Genomic DNA, 12,253 nt, shown 5'->3' on the forward strand with positions numbered 1-12,253 from the left:
AAGAGTGTTTCCCATTTACTGGAAATACATCAAATAAATAATCTTTGTTAAAAATCCAGCTTGGAAATCATATCCATAAGTAGTTTAATAGAACTACTTAACCAGAAATTAGTCACATTAGTCTGTTTAAAGTTGCAGCTTCAGTAAGCTGCAACTGAAGTAAGTTGTATTCTGAATCTGTAGGGTTTTCTCCTCAGGATTTTTATATTCATGCATTTCAAACACCCCCAGAGCACATCTAGGTGTATGTTCTCAATTTGAAACTGTATGTCCTTTTTCAAAAGTAACATAATATTTCCAAACAATACAAGGCCCTACCCTAAAATTACTATTTCTTTAAGAAAGGCTAACCTCAAAGTGATTCAGCTCAGGAAAAAGGAATGCTTTTTCCTTCATTCTGCAGAACAGTTTCTGCATATAAAACAGAAGTAGCAGAACCAACTATTGTTAAGTCACTAAATTGTTATCAGTTTACCTACAGAAATGTTATGTGCAACATTAATGTCTTATCAAAGGTAAAAAAGGACAAACCCCCAAAATCTTTCAATTATGCTTAATGATAATGGTCTTAGTGTTTTCATGAAAAACATAAATCATGTGCTTTGAATATTTCATAGGCATAAATAAAAATAATAATCTTCACTAAGTGGATAAGAAGAAAAGAAACCTTTGCTGGAAAGCTTCTTAATACTTCACAGAAGGAGAAAATGTGATCAATCTTTTTCTACATTCAAACTGAACTACGTTAAACTTGTTTTAAAGGTACTTTATATGTTTTCTATACCACTTATTAAAAAAAAGTAATGACAATGGATCTCCCACACACACTTTATGAGTATGAAGAAGAAAAAAAGTCTCATACAAAGCTCTCAGTTGAAATATATTTAAAATCAAGTAAACTATTAATCTATGTCCAAGCTCACCCTTAATCTCATTATATTTTGTCTTTCTCTAATTTAAAGGTTTTGGGGGAGTTTGTTAGTTTCTTTTTAATTTACTAAATTCAGCAGTTGTACTTTTAGTCCCGGTCCAATAATTTTTGTAACTAGTGTATTTCTGTAAGAGGTATTTTAACGGACTGTATTAACAACACAGCGGTGGGTAAGCAGCACCATCTAATCATGTAAGTACATGTGTTTCAAGTATAAAGTATCACAACATAAGGACACACCTGAAAATAAATGCTTTAGTAGGCATGTTGACCACAACTTTACAAAGTAACGCTTAACTGAAAGTTGTGACTTCCATGGCAGCATCCCTCATTCTGTGCAGCCACATTCAAAGAAGGCAATATGCAGTTTTTAGTTTAAGCATGACTGGTGTAGTTATTGCAAGTATAACACTTATAAAAAAGACTGATTGGAAAAATAAATCTGAACAATACATGTGGAACTCTACTTAGAACAACAGTATGCGGTGATTATAAAAAATCCAGTTCATTTTTCATCAGGGAAGATTAGGCCTGGTGTTTAAGTTCTCTGAAGTATTTCTCCAGTAAAGTCCTCATTGCTCACCACAGCTGCAGTGGCAACTTATTCTTGTCTGAAACCTTCTAGAAACCTTGGCAATACCTAAAGTACTAGCAAAAAAACAGTATAACAAAAGAAACCTTACCTTTTTAAAAAAAAAGTATGTCAGACCAGGCACCACAAAACTTTTGTTTCCACATTAGCTGTCTAGTAAACAATTCATATTCAAATCTGGTTTAAGTGTGCCAATGATAAATAGTTAAAGGAGATAAATGAGCAGAATTGTGAAAAAAGGGATCAGCAAAACTTTATCGAGGAGACAAAAAAACTGCAGGGAATGGGAAGCAAGTCCAAGAAAGCATGGTTAGATGATCAAAAATCTGGCAACTACAGTAGATCACAAATACTTAAAAAAGAGATTTATCTGTAAGGATACAGAGGAGAATGCTTGTCAAATACATTTTCTTAGAATTTGCATGTGTTTGTGTGCTGCAACATTGCAACTCCATAGGTACATGGAGAAAAAGGTAATAATCATACTACAAGGCTGAATCAAAGTGACCTCTCCCCAAAGCTTCAAACAAAATAAGTGAGGAGACAAAATAGAAAATAAAACAAAGAAAAAATATCTAAAATATACTGGACTTCCAGTGTCACTGCTGAAAATTTTCTATTTCAAAAGCAGCCCAACCCAGTCAAGTGACAAAGAACTGCAGAGTAGAAAGCATGCTCTGTTTAAATAGTAAGATAAAAAAGATAAAATCTGAGTGTATCTATGGTTACAGTTAAGGCTAAAAAGCCATTGGGTCAAGCACTTGTGATTAAGTACCCACAATGCCGGTGAGCATGATGACAAGCTGAGTCAAACTATCTTCTTTATTTTCAGCTGTGAAAAATGTCAGTTTAAGAGGGTTAGTCTCATGGAACCATCTGGAGAGAGGAAAATAGTTCTGTCCCTGGGAAACAAATAAGAACACTCCTTAAAAAAACTAATGGGAGACAAAGGTTGTAGGAGAATAAGAGTGAAAAAAAAAATATATTAAAAAAAAAAATTACAGCAAGCTACAAGTTTCCTGAAACTTTGAGTCTGAGTTTTCTGGATACAAGAACCTGCACTACAAAAGAAGAGGTTATAAACTCTTTTCACTTCTAGCATTTAATTCTCTACTCAAAACCAAAAGTGTATAAATTAATTTTTAATACAACATTTATTTCATTTTTTCTCTAACGCTATAAGGTCTTTGCTTGGGGATTTCCAACCTCTAGGGAGATGGCCTAGGAAAACTTGTCCCAAAATTCTGGCTGATGTAAGGTCCTCATGTGCCAAAAAAACAGTAAGCAAAGTAGGAGGCCAGCCTGGCTAAATAGGGACCTTTGGCTGGACCTTAAGAATAAAAATAGTGTTCATGATCTTTGGAAGAGGGGACAGGTCATTCATGAAGTCTATAAAGATGAAGTGAACCTATGCAGGGTGAAAAGTAGGAGAGCCAAAGCACAGCTAGAGTTCAAACTAGCTACAGCTGCTAGAGATAATAAAAAATGTTTCTATAAGTTCATTAACAGCAAAAGGAGGATTAGGGAAAATCTCCATCCTTTATTGGATGCAGAGGGAATCTTAGTAACAAAGCATGAGGAAAAGGTTGAGGTGCTCAACACCTACTTTGCCTCAGTCTTTAGCAGTGGAACTACCTATTCCATGGATACTGACCCACATGACCTAGGAGAGAGAGAGGGGATGCAGAATGAGGTCATCACAATTAAAGAGGAAGTGGTCAGAGACCTACTACACCACTTAGACCCACACAAGTCTATGGGACCGAATGGGCTACATCCAACAGTGCTAAAAGAGTTGGCAGACACGATTGCCAAGCCACTTTATTTACCTGCAGTCCTGGCTAACTGGGGAGGTCCCAATAGACTGGAGGGTAGCAAATGTAACACCCATCTATAAGAAAGGCAGAAAGGAGGATCCAGGAAACTATAGACCTGTCAGACTGACCTCGGTACCAGGGAAGGTCATGGAGCAGATCATCTTGAGGGTTATTAGAAGACATATAGAGGATAACCAGGGGATCAGGCCAAGTCAGCATGGGTTTATGAAAGGCAGGTCCTGCCTGACAAACCTGATCTCCTTTTCAAACCTGATCTCCTTTTATAACCTGATGACCCAACTATTGGACGAGGGAAAGGCTGTGGATATTGTCTATCTGGACCTGCAAAAAGCATTTGACACTGTTCACCATAGAACTCTCATAAAGAAACTGGCTGCTCATGGCCTGGATGGGCATATGATCTACTGGATCAAGCACTGGCTGGTCAGTCAGGCCCAAAGAGTGGTGGTCAATGGAGTCAAATCCAGCTGGTGGCCAATCACGAGTGGTGTTCCTCAGGGCTCAGTGTTGGGACCATTTCTGTTTAACATCTTTAATGATGATCTTGATAAGGACATGGAGTGTATTATCAGTAAGTTTGCAGATGACACCAAGCTAGGCAGGAGTGTTGATCTGCACGAGGATAGGGAGGCTCTACAGAGACACTTGGATAGATTAGATCATTGAGCTAATGTTAATGGGATGGGGTTCAACAAGGCCAAGAGCTGGGTCCTGCACTTGGGCCACAACAACCCCACGCAACACTACAGGCTTGGGAAAGTGTAGCTGGAAAGTGCCTGGCAGAAAAGAACCTAGGGGTTCTAATTGACAAGTGGCAGAATACGAGCAAGCAGTGTGCCCAGGTGGCCAAGAAAGCCAATGGCATCCTGGCTTGTATTAGAAATAGGGTGACCAGCAGAAGTAGGGACATCATTGTCCCCCTGTACTCAGCACTGGTGAGGTCACACCTGGAGTATTGTGTCCAGTTTTGGGCACCTCAATTCAAGAGAGATATAAAGGTGCTGGAGCAAGTACAGAGGAGAGCAATGAAGCTGGTGAAGGGACTAGAGAATAAATCTTATGAACAATGCCTGAAGGAGCTTAGAATCTTTAGTCTGAGAAAAAGGAGGCTGAGGGGAGACCTCATCAGTCTCTACAACTACCTGAAAAGTCACTGCAAAGAGGTTGATGCTGGTCTCTTCTCACACGTAATTAGCAACAGAACAAGAGGGAATGGCTTCAAGCTGCAACAGGGGAGGTTTAGACTGGACATTAGGAAAAGATTTTTTCACAGAATGAGTGGTTAGACACTGGAATAGGCTGCCCAGGGAGGTTTTTGAGTCACCATCCCTGGATGTGTTTAAGGGTCATTTGGATGTGGTGTTGGTGGATATGGTTTGGGGTAGAACTTAGTAGAGTAGGGATGGTGGTTGGACTTGGTGATCCCAATGGTCTTTTCCAACCTGAATGGTTCTATGATTCTGTGATTTCACAGAAGCAAATGAAACAACTATTTCTCCCCCACAAAAAAATGACAAAAGAAAGTAGTAACGACTAACACATGGGCAGATCTCCATGGTATTCCATTCTAAGACTTAGCAATGTGCATATGTACCAGCTAAATATCAATAATCCTATTGTCCATAAAATATCTATACCAGTTAAGTGACAACAATGCACACAAATTCTGCTACCGACAGACATTCATTATGAAAACAACAAAAACTGTAGCATACTTAAAACTTAGAATTACTTTGTATTTCTCCATGGAGTCCCGAGAAAAAATTTCACACACGGCATCAATTTCACTTCCTATCGTGGTGAGAATAGATTCCTGTTCCACTTCTAAGTGACGTAGCTGATCCTTAAACTGCAGTCTGGCTTCATCCATCCTTCTCAAATGATCTTCCTCATTGCTGATCTGTTTATCCTGGAGTGAAAGAGAAAAAAAACAAACAAAGATAAATTATTGCATTCATAATATTACATATATCATTAACAATATATCTTTCAATCTTTTAATCACACTGTACTCACTCATGCACTGAGGAGTGAGTTCCTTGCCATGGAAAATAATACCTTCTAATAGTACTCATAAGTTCTTCTTTTGATTTTCCTTGCTGTCCTGTAAATCAGTTAGGAAGAAACTGCTACCAAAACCCAACAATCAGAAAGCCTATTTTCAGAGTCAAAACCAGGTATTCTATTATTAATATTTTTCACCAGTAGAAAGAGAGCCTGCAACAAATACTGCCCTTACCATCTTTGCCCTGAATCAGTTACAGGCATCTCATCTGCGACATCACAAAAATAGATCCGTAAAGGAAACCTGTATTGGCAGTCAGTGTGTTTGTTCTCAAAAGAAAAAGAATTTAAAGAATATCTCATAAGACATGGAGGAAAGCATTTTATGTTATCATCCATTGTCAGAAAGATAATTAATTATGTTGTATATTTCTTTAACATTCAGGTTCTCTTCCTTTATATTTGTGATAGAACCATCATGTAAAACTGAACCCAGCAGCAGTTTGGTTATATTATATATTGAATTATGCATTGCAATTAATATAACAAAATTATCTGGTGAGATTGAAATTGGTTCATACCTGTCTGCTGCTGAGATAAGGAGGATGTACTGCAGCAAAAGGTAAAAACTTTAACAAGCACATCAGTATGTGCAAGTGCACTGAGAATGGTGAGAAAAATAAGAATAATACATTTGAAAAATTATTAATTACGGACCTCTGCAATGACAAGGTTCAACTGTTTAAATTGTATTTATTTGAAATCTGCTGCACCCATGAGACACTGTGGAGCTAGGTGATTTCTAACATACAAGTTCTGTGAATGGGGTATATCTGGAATCAGAAAATTATTTAGGTTGGAAAAGTCTCTTACAATCATTGAGTCCAACCATAAACTTAACACTACCAAGTACACCATTAAATCATGTTCCTAAGCACCACATCTACACATCTTTCAAATACCTCCAGGGATGGTTACTCTACCACTTCCCTAGGCAGCCTGTTCCACTGTTTGATAACACTTTCACTGAAGATTTTTTTTCCTAATATCCAACCGAAACCTTCCCTGGTGCAACTTGAGGCCATTTCCTCTTGTCCTACCACTTGCAACTTGGGAGACCAAGACCTACCTCGGTACATGTATACATACATACATACAGGTGTTAGATCTATTAGCAAAATTGGTGTTTTTTAAGATAGGTGAACTTTAAATGTGAAAAAGCCATACCTGATAAGCAGTTTGTTTGTTTGTTTTTTCATATAAATCGTACAAAAATACTTCAGTTAGACAGTAGCTATTTCTGAAGGAATCTGAAGGAATCACAAGAATTTTTAACATGCAGAGGTTCCAGTATTTCTGCAGTTGAAATAGCAGTTTAGAATAGAATACTTAAATTAGAAATTTCTGGGAGCTGAAATAGTAGTTCTGATCTAGGTCAGTATTCTGAAAGCAGTATGATTGCATTATACATGCTTCCAGTGTCAGTATTCTATGCTATTTCATGAGTCACTGAAAGCAGTCCTATCATATGCAAAAGTTCACTCCCAAAGACCATGACCAAACGAGAGCATATAACTCAGTATTTTTTCCTTTATTTTTCATGTTTGATTTTCTGTGTGTCAACATTCCTCAACATTCTACTTTCAGAGCCTACAGAAGAAATGAAGTTGCTAATAACTCAGAAGTGCAAAGAAGTAAAATAAAAGAAGCAGAAAATTGTACCATTATTCTCTGCTCTTTCATCTTGCATGAAAAAAAAATAATAATCCAAGCAATCTATAATACATACTTTTCTTTGAATTACTATTTACACTAAGGACAGAATGACATTAGAAGTATAAAAAGTGTCAAAAAGGAAAAAAGGTAATTCTTTTTAACACTATGGGCTTCTGCAATACCACAATATGACAGCTAGTACAAGATTTCTTGAGAGATAATATGATCATTTCTCCCATCCTAACACCCCTTCTGACAATACATAGTAAACCAATAGTAAATACTCTCTTAAATCAACTAATTATTGCAATCAAGTGGAACTCTCCATCTGCATTTAACTTCAAAGGTTGAGAACACAGGACTGTGCACTTACAAGCTTCTCCATTCCTTTTCACCCTTAACACAAAAGATCATCTGAGTATAAAAATTGTATCTTCCCAGTATTATGTAAGGTTGGAGTGAGATTACTACTGACTGCAGGAGACTATGTACACTCATTGCTGCAAACACATTTCCTTATTAATAGATAAGAGCTACAATACCAACCCTAAAAATACACATTTTGAATTTTGATTTGAGGAACTTTTTATTAGTCTAACATGTCGATCTTTTAAAGCACTTTCTGTTAGTTTAACAAGCTAAGAGAAATGCCAGGTTAAACATTTGTCAGTTACCTATATTAGAAACAGGGCAGGCAAAAGGACTTCTATTTCTACTCTTAAATAGTATTAGCAAATCTTCAGAGGGATACAAATCATGACTCAGCCAAAGAAGATTTGCAGCTTTGATTTATACAAAAACTGTGTACTACAGCGTGACTGTCAATATTCTTCAATATATACATGTCTTTTTTCCATTTTAATGTTACCATCTATTCCTATAATTTATAATTTATTTTAGTTACTTGTCAGCAGAGAGACTGACAAATCACGGTCAAAACCAGGTAAGTTTACCTTTTTCTCCAGTTCTTGTTTTACAAACTCACATTTCCGCCTGAGTTTTATATTTTCTTCTTCATTTTGGGTTAATTCTTCTGTCAATTTATCACACTCAATTTTTATCTTCTCCAGTTGTCGACACTGAGTTTTGACTATGTTTTTCTCTTCCACAAGTTCCATCTGATGATAATGGGAAAAAAGATTACAAAGTCACTATATGGGTTATTTTAAAACATTCCCAGATGGTAGTTTCAAAACCACTGAGCACTATTACAGAAGGATAATTCTATTTAATATTTTACATTTCAGTTATATTTAGTGCAATCACTTATCCAAACATGGAAAACACATATTACAGAGCTGTGCAAGCATAGAGTGTTTTAAAAACAGAAAGAAGTCTCAGATTCTGCACTTCAACTCTGCTACACTCATTAGCTTACATCACCTTCGGAAGCCCAGTATTTATGCAACTTTTCCATTACTAAAATTATTTGGAATTGGAAAGCCCAAATCTATAATTTCATTTCAGAACCTAATGCTAAACTTACATCTGCAAGGAAACAACAGCAAAGGTCTGCTATTTCTAATTTCCAGAATGGTGTGGTTTTAATACTATTAATGGAAACACTGCAAAGAGAAATTAAGAAAACATTTAAAGGTCTTGAAAGCCCTAAATAACTGAGTGTATAAAGTACATTGGTTTCCAGTAGAAAAGATAACTGATTGAAACTGACAGATATGAGAAATTCTCTAGAATATATAAAAAATGCAAAAAACTAAAAAATAATTTTTAAACCCCACAAAAAAAAAAAAAAGGAAATTAAACATATATTATGCAAAACCAGCTTCATATGAAGCTTAGATGAATTGTGGAAAGCAGTTACACATAAAAAACCCCTGCAGAGTAAATTCCTTCCTGAGAAAAAGCGAAAATTCTCTCAATTACATATAACTTTTATGGGGAAGAGGGATAAGGAGAGAAGTTTATGAGTTAAGTTAAACATCAGAATTAATAGAGTACAAAAGCTCCTCTGAAGGACAATGCTGAGAAAGAAATATGGTGTTCTAAGTCCACAGAGACTTATGGACACAAAGCAAATCTGCAATGCCTAAAACATTTTATGTGAATATGCTTATAAAATCAACTTTTCAGTTTTCATACTAAAGGTAACTGTAATTGTATTATAAGGTGTATACAGATGGAAATAATCCAATAATCAAAGTTCTCACTAATATTACCTTTGAGACACAATGAAGAAAGTTAATTTTTATTAATTTCCAGTACTGACAAGGCAGATGTGACAATAATTTAACTGATTCTGGATTGAATTCATTTTCCCCATCTGATAATCTTCGGGGAAAAAAAGAACTACACCCACTTGGTATATGTACACAAAGCAATTAAAAAAGAAATGCACATATATACACAATTTTATATGTATATATATAATTTTAAATTAAGGATTAATAATTGAAAGTACGCTCAGGCATGAAGAAATTTTGTATTTCGTTATCCTAAGAGAACAAGAATGTTTTTAAAGCAAATGAGTACATGAAGTAGTATTAGAGGACAGATTCAGAGCTTCTGAAAACATAGCTGATTAGGGACCACTAAGCAAAGCACTTAATTTCCTATGCATGGTTTATCTATCATTTTAAATAAAAAATACATTAGAGAGACATTGGTTAGCAATACTTCAGGAGGACCTAGCAGAAACAGAATTAAACCTTCAACACTAGAATCTCAGTACTGAGAAAGAAAGATCCTTCTCAACACTAACATCTAAGTTCTTCTGCAGTTCTACTGCAACATACAATACTTCTATGGTACCTCCCCTACCACCCAAAACATCTTTAACTACCTTATAATTTTTCAATCCAGTGCAGCACTACAGAAAACCAGGCAAGAGTGAAGCAGAAAGTATCACATAAAGAAGAAAAGAGAGGGAAGAACAAGAAGGATCAAAAGACAGTTCTTACTGCAACCTATGCAGCAGTTGGTCATGGAAACATAGGGCTCTACATCCTTGATTTCCTGAAAGCAACTCCTAAAATTTTCTCCTCTAGTTAAAGTTAAGGCTTCGGGTCTTAATAAATGTGTTAAAATAGAATTTGATAAACTGCATGCTAAGTTTACCTTAATTTGGAAGAAAAGTATGACCAAAGTGAAACCCAATTAGAATGTAATGAGTTCAGACAAAAAGTAACCAAGATGAGTTTAGAAAAAAAAGTAACCAAATCACCTGCACAATTACATGTTCTCATTAGATCTTCCTACAGATGGATATGCTTATCTGTTTTGCTGCGCTTCCAGTTTTCAGTCTAGACAATGTTGTGCATTATCATTTTGTGTACTTCTAAAACACGCTGCCTACCCTAATGTCTTACAAAATTAATCTTCAAGCACTCTGCTCTGTTGCAGAGATACAAAGCTGCAAAAAAAATTGTGTGTAGATTTAGGGTTCTGGGAAAGTCATGGCACTGTAAATGAAAGAAGGAAGTGAATTTTTATTAATATTCTGTTTAGGTGCAAGAATCAGGACCAATATCAAGGCCTATACAGTAAGATTGACCTTTCCACAGAAAAAGGACACAGAGTCACAATCAACTCATTTTCTGATTACTGACATCCTAAATTCACTTTCCTTCCATCTGCTTGATATTAAATGTACATTTTCAATGTCAATGTTATTGTCAAAGAAAACCAAACATATTTGGACAGATAATTTAAATAATGCTAGACATATTACAGATTGAGTCTGCAGTGTTAAGCACTGCTGTCAAAATATTTTTATTTTAATGATCCTTCCACTAACAACCATCTTGAATTGTTATTGCTATCTTCATTAAATGCTTTCTGTGTTGCCAAGTGCTTAAGAATTATTGTCAATTATTATGCCATTAACTATATATTAAATAACTAACCATCCTTTTCTAAATAATGTCAATTCATAATTACAAAATGTGGAAAATATACATTTTTTTAACTAGTTGCATATTTGTGAGAAGAGAATGAAATAAACATGCCTATGAAGTAGATCATGAATCACTTAAGTTTGATTAAGGTTTTATAGCTTTTTCTTATTAAATTGGTAGACTTTTGACATGAGCAAATATTTAATTTGAGGGGACTGAGGTAGAAAACATTTATAGTGCTTCAGAAGCACACTTAAAATATGTTGGTAATTTACCAACATATCTGGAAAACTACTGCCTCCATTAATACGAATATAGAAATTATTATTATTACAACATACAAAGTACTTTCTTACATATATATATAAAGCCATGTAATACAAATTGATTCAATAAAAGAGCAATGTACACCTTATACAACTGTTGAGAGCTAATTGTGCAGTTTAGACACTTTAACTTAGCTTTTCAATTTTCTTCAGTTAAATGAAAGCCACGAAAAAGCTAATTTTCTTTCCAATAAAAGAACCTTGAATCAGGAACAAGTTATGTAAACTAGAGACATTAACTTGATCCTTCATTAATAAAATACTATACTTCATTATTTACTGTATGAATATAGTTATTTTTTAAAGAAATTGTACAGAAATTAGAAATCCTAAAAACTCTTTGAAATAGAAAGAATTATCAAAATTAACCTTAGCAAGCATTATACATTATCACTATTCACATTCTGCATGTCTTTCCAGATACAATTACAGTCTTTCTGCATCATGCAGTTTAAACATGCATCATCCCTGAAATAACCCAAGTTCTTTAATAGGGCTCTGACAATAATGGTAAAAATGACACTTGAAGAAGATCAAATAAAATTAAAACACTACAGTCTCACATATCTCCTATTCTGATCACAGCCATACATATCTCACTACACTTGTACTAAGAAAAGCTTTTGACCTAAAAAATGTCTGTTGTATTTTTCACCCTGAACTTTAAAGTTTTATGATAACCTGCAATAAAACGTGTTAAATGTTTTAAAGTCTATGCCTTATTACCTTCATCACTTAATAGAGGAGAAGAAGAAAAAAAAGTCTGACATTGGAATTCTCCAGACTAAGTACCTTTAGCATTTTAATTTGAGCCTCTGCATCATCCTTTTCTTCTCTAAGCAGTTTCATAAGCTCTTGAACATTTCTTTCATGTTTGATTTTAACATTTTGTAACTCCAATCTAAGATCTGCCAACTCCTGTTGGTGAACTTCTCTTTCCATCTTCAGCTGCCTGTTTGCTGCAGTCATCTCTTCACGCTTAGATTCCTGCT

The 12,253-nt window shown here is 35.2% G+C and overlaps 1 protein-coding gene across 1 annotated transcript in view; it reads right to left on the bottom strand.

The window, feature by feature from the left end:
* Positions 1 to 12,253, bottom strand: part of CEP128 (centrosomal protein 128kDa) — a 112,874-nt gene that overhangs the window by 56,890 nt on the left and 43,731 nt on the right. Inside the window, exons 14-16 of the mRNA XM_009993920.1 lie at positions 12,054 to 12,253; positions 8,035 to 8,199; positions 5,094 to 5,270 (exon numbers count right to left, since the gene is read on the bottom strand). Of these exons, the coding sequence (XP_009992222.1) occupies positions 5,094 to 5,270; positions 8,035 to 8,199; positions 12,054 to 12,253 (542 nt within the window). The remainder of the gene's footprint in view (positions 1 to 5,093; positions 5,271 to 8,034; positions 8,200 to 12,053) is intronic.

The sequence above is a fragment of the Chaetura pelagica genome, unplaced genomic scaffold (genome assembly GCF_000747805.2).
Source record: "Chaetura pelagica isolate M959 unplaced genomic scaffold, ChaPel_1.0 scaffold11, whole genome shotgun sequence".
NCBI classification, from domain to species: domain Eukaryota; kingdom Metazoa; phylum Chordata; class Aves; order Apodiformes; family Apodidae; genus Chaetura; species Chaetura pelagica.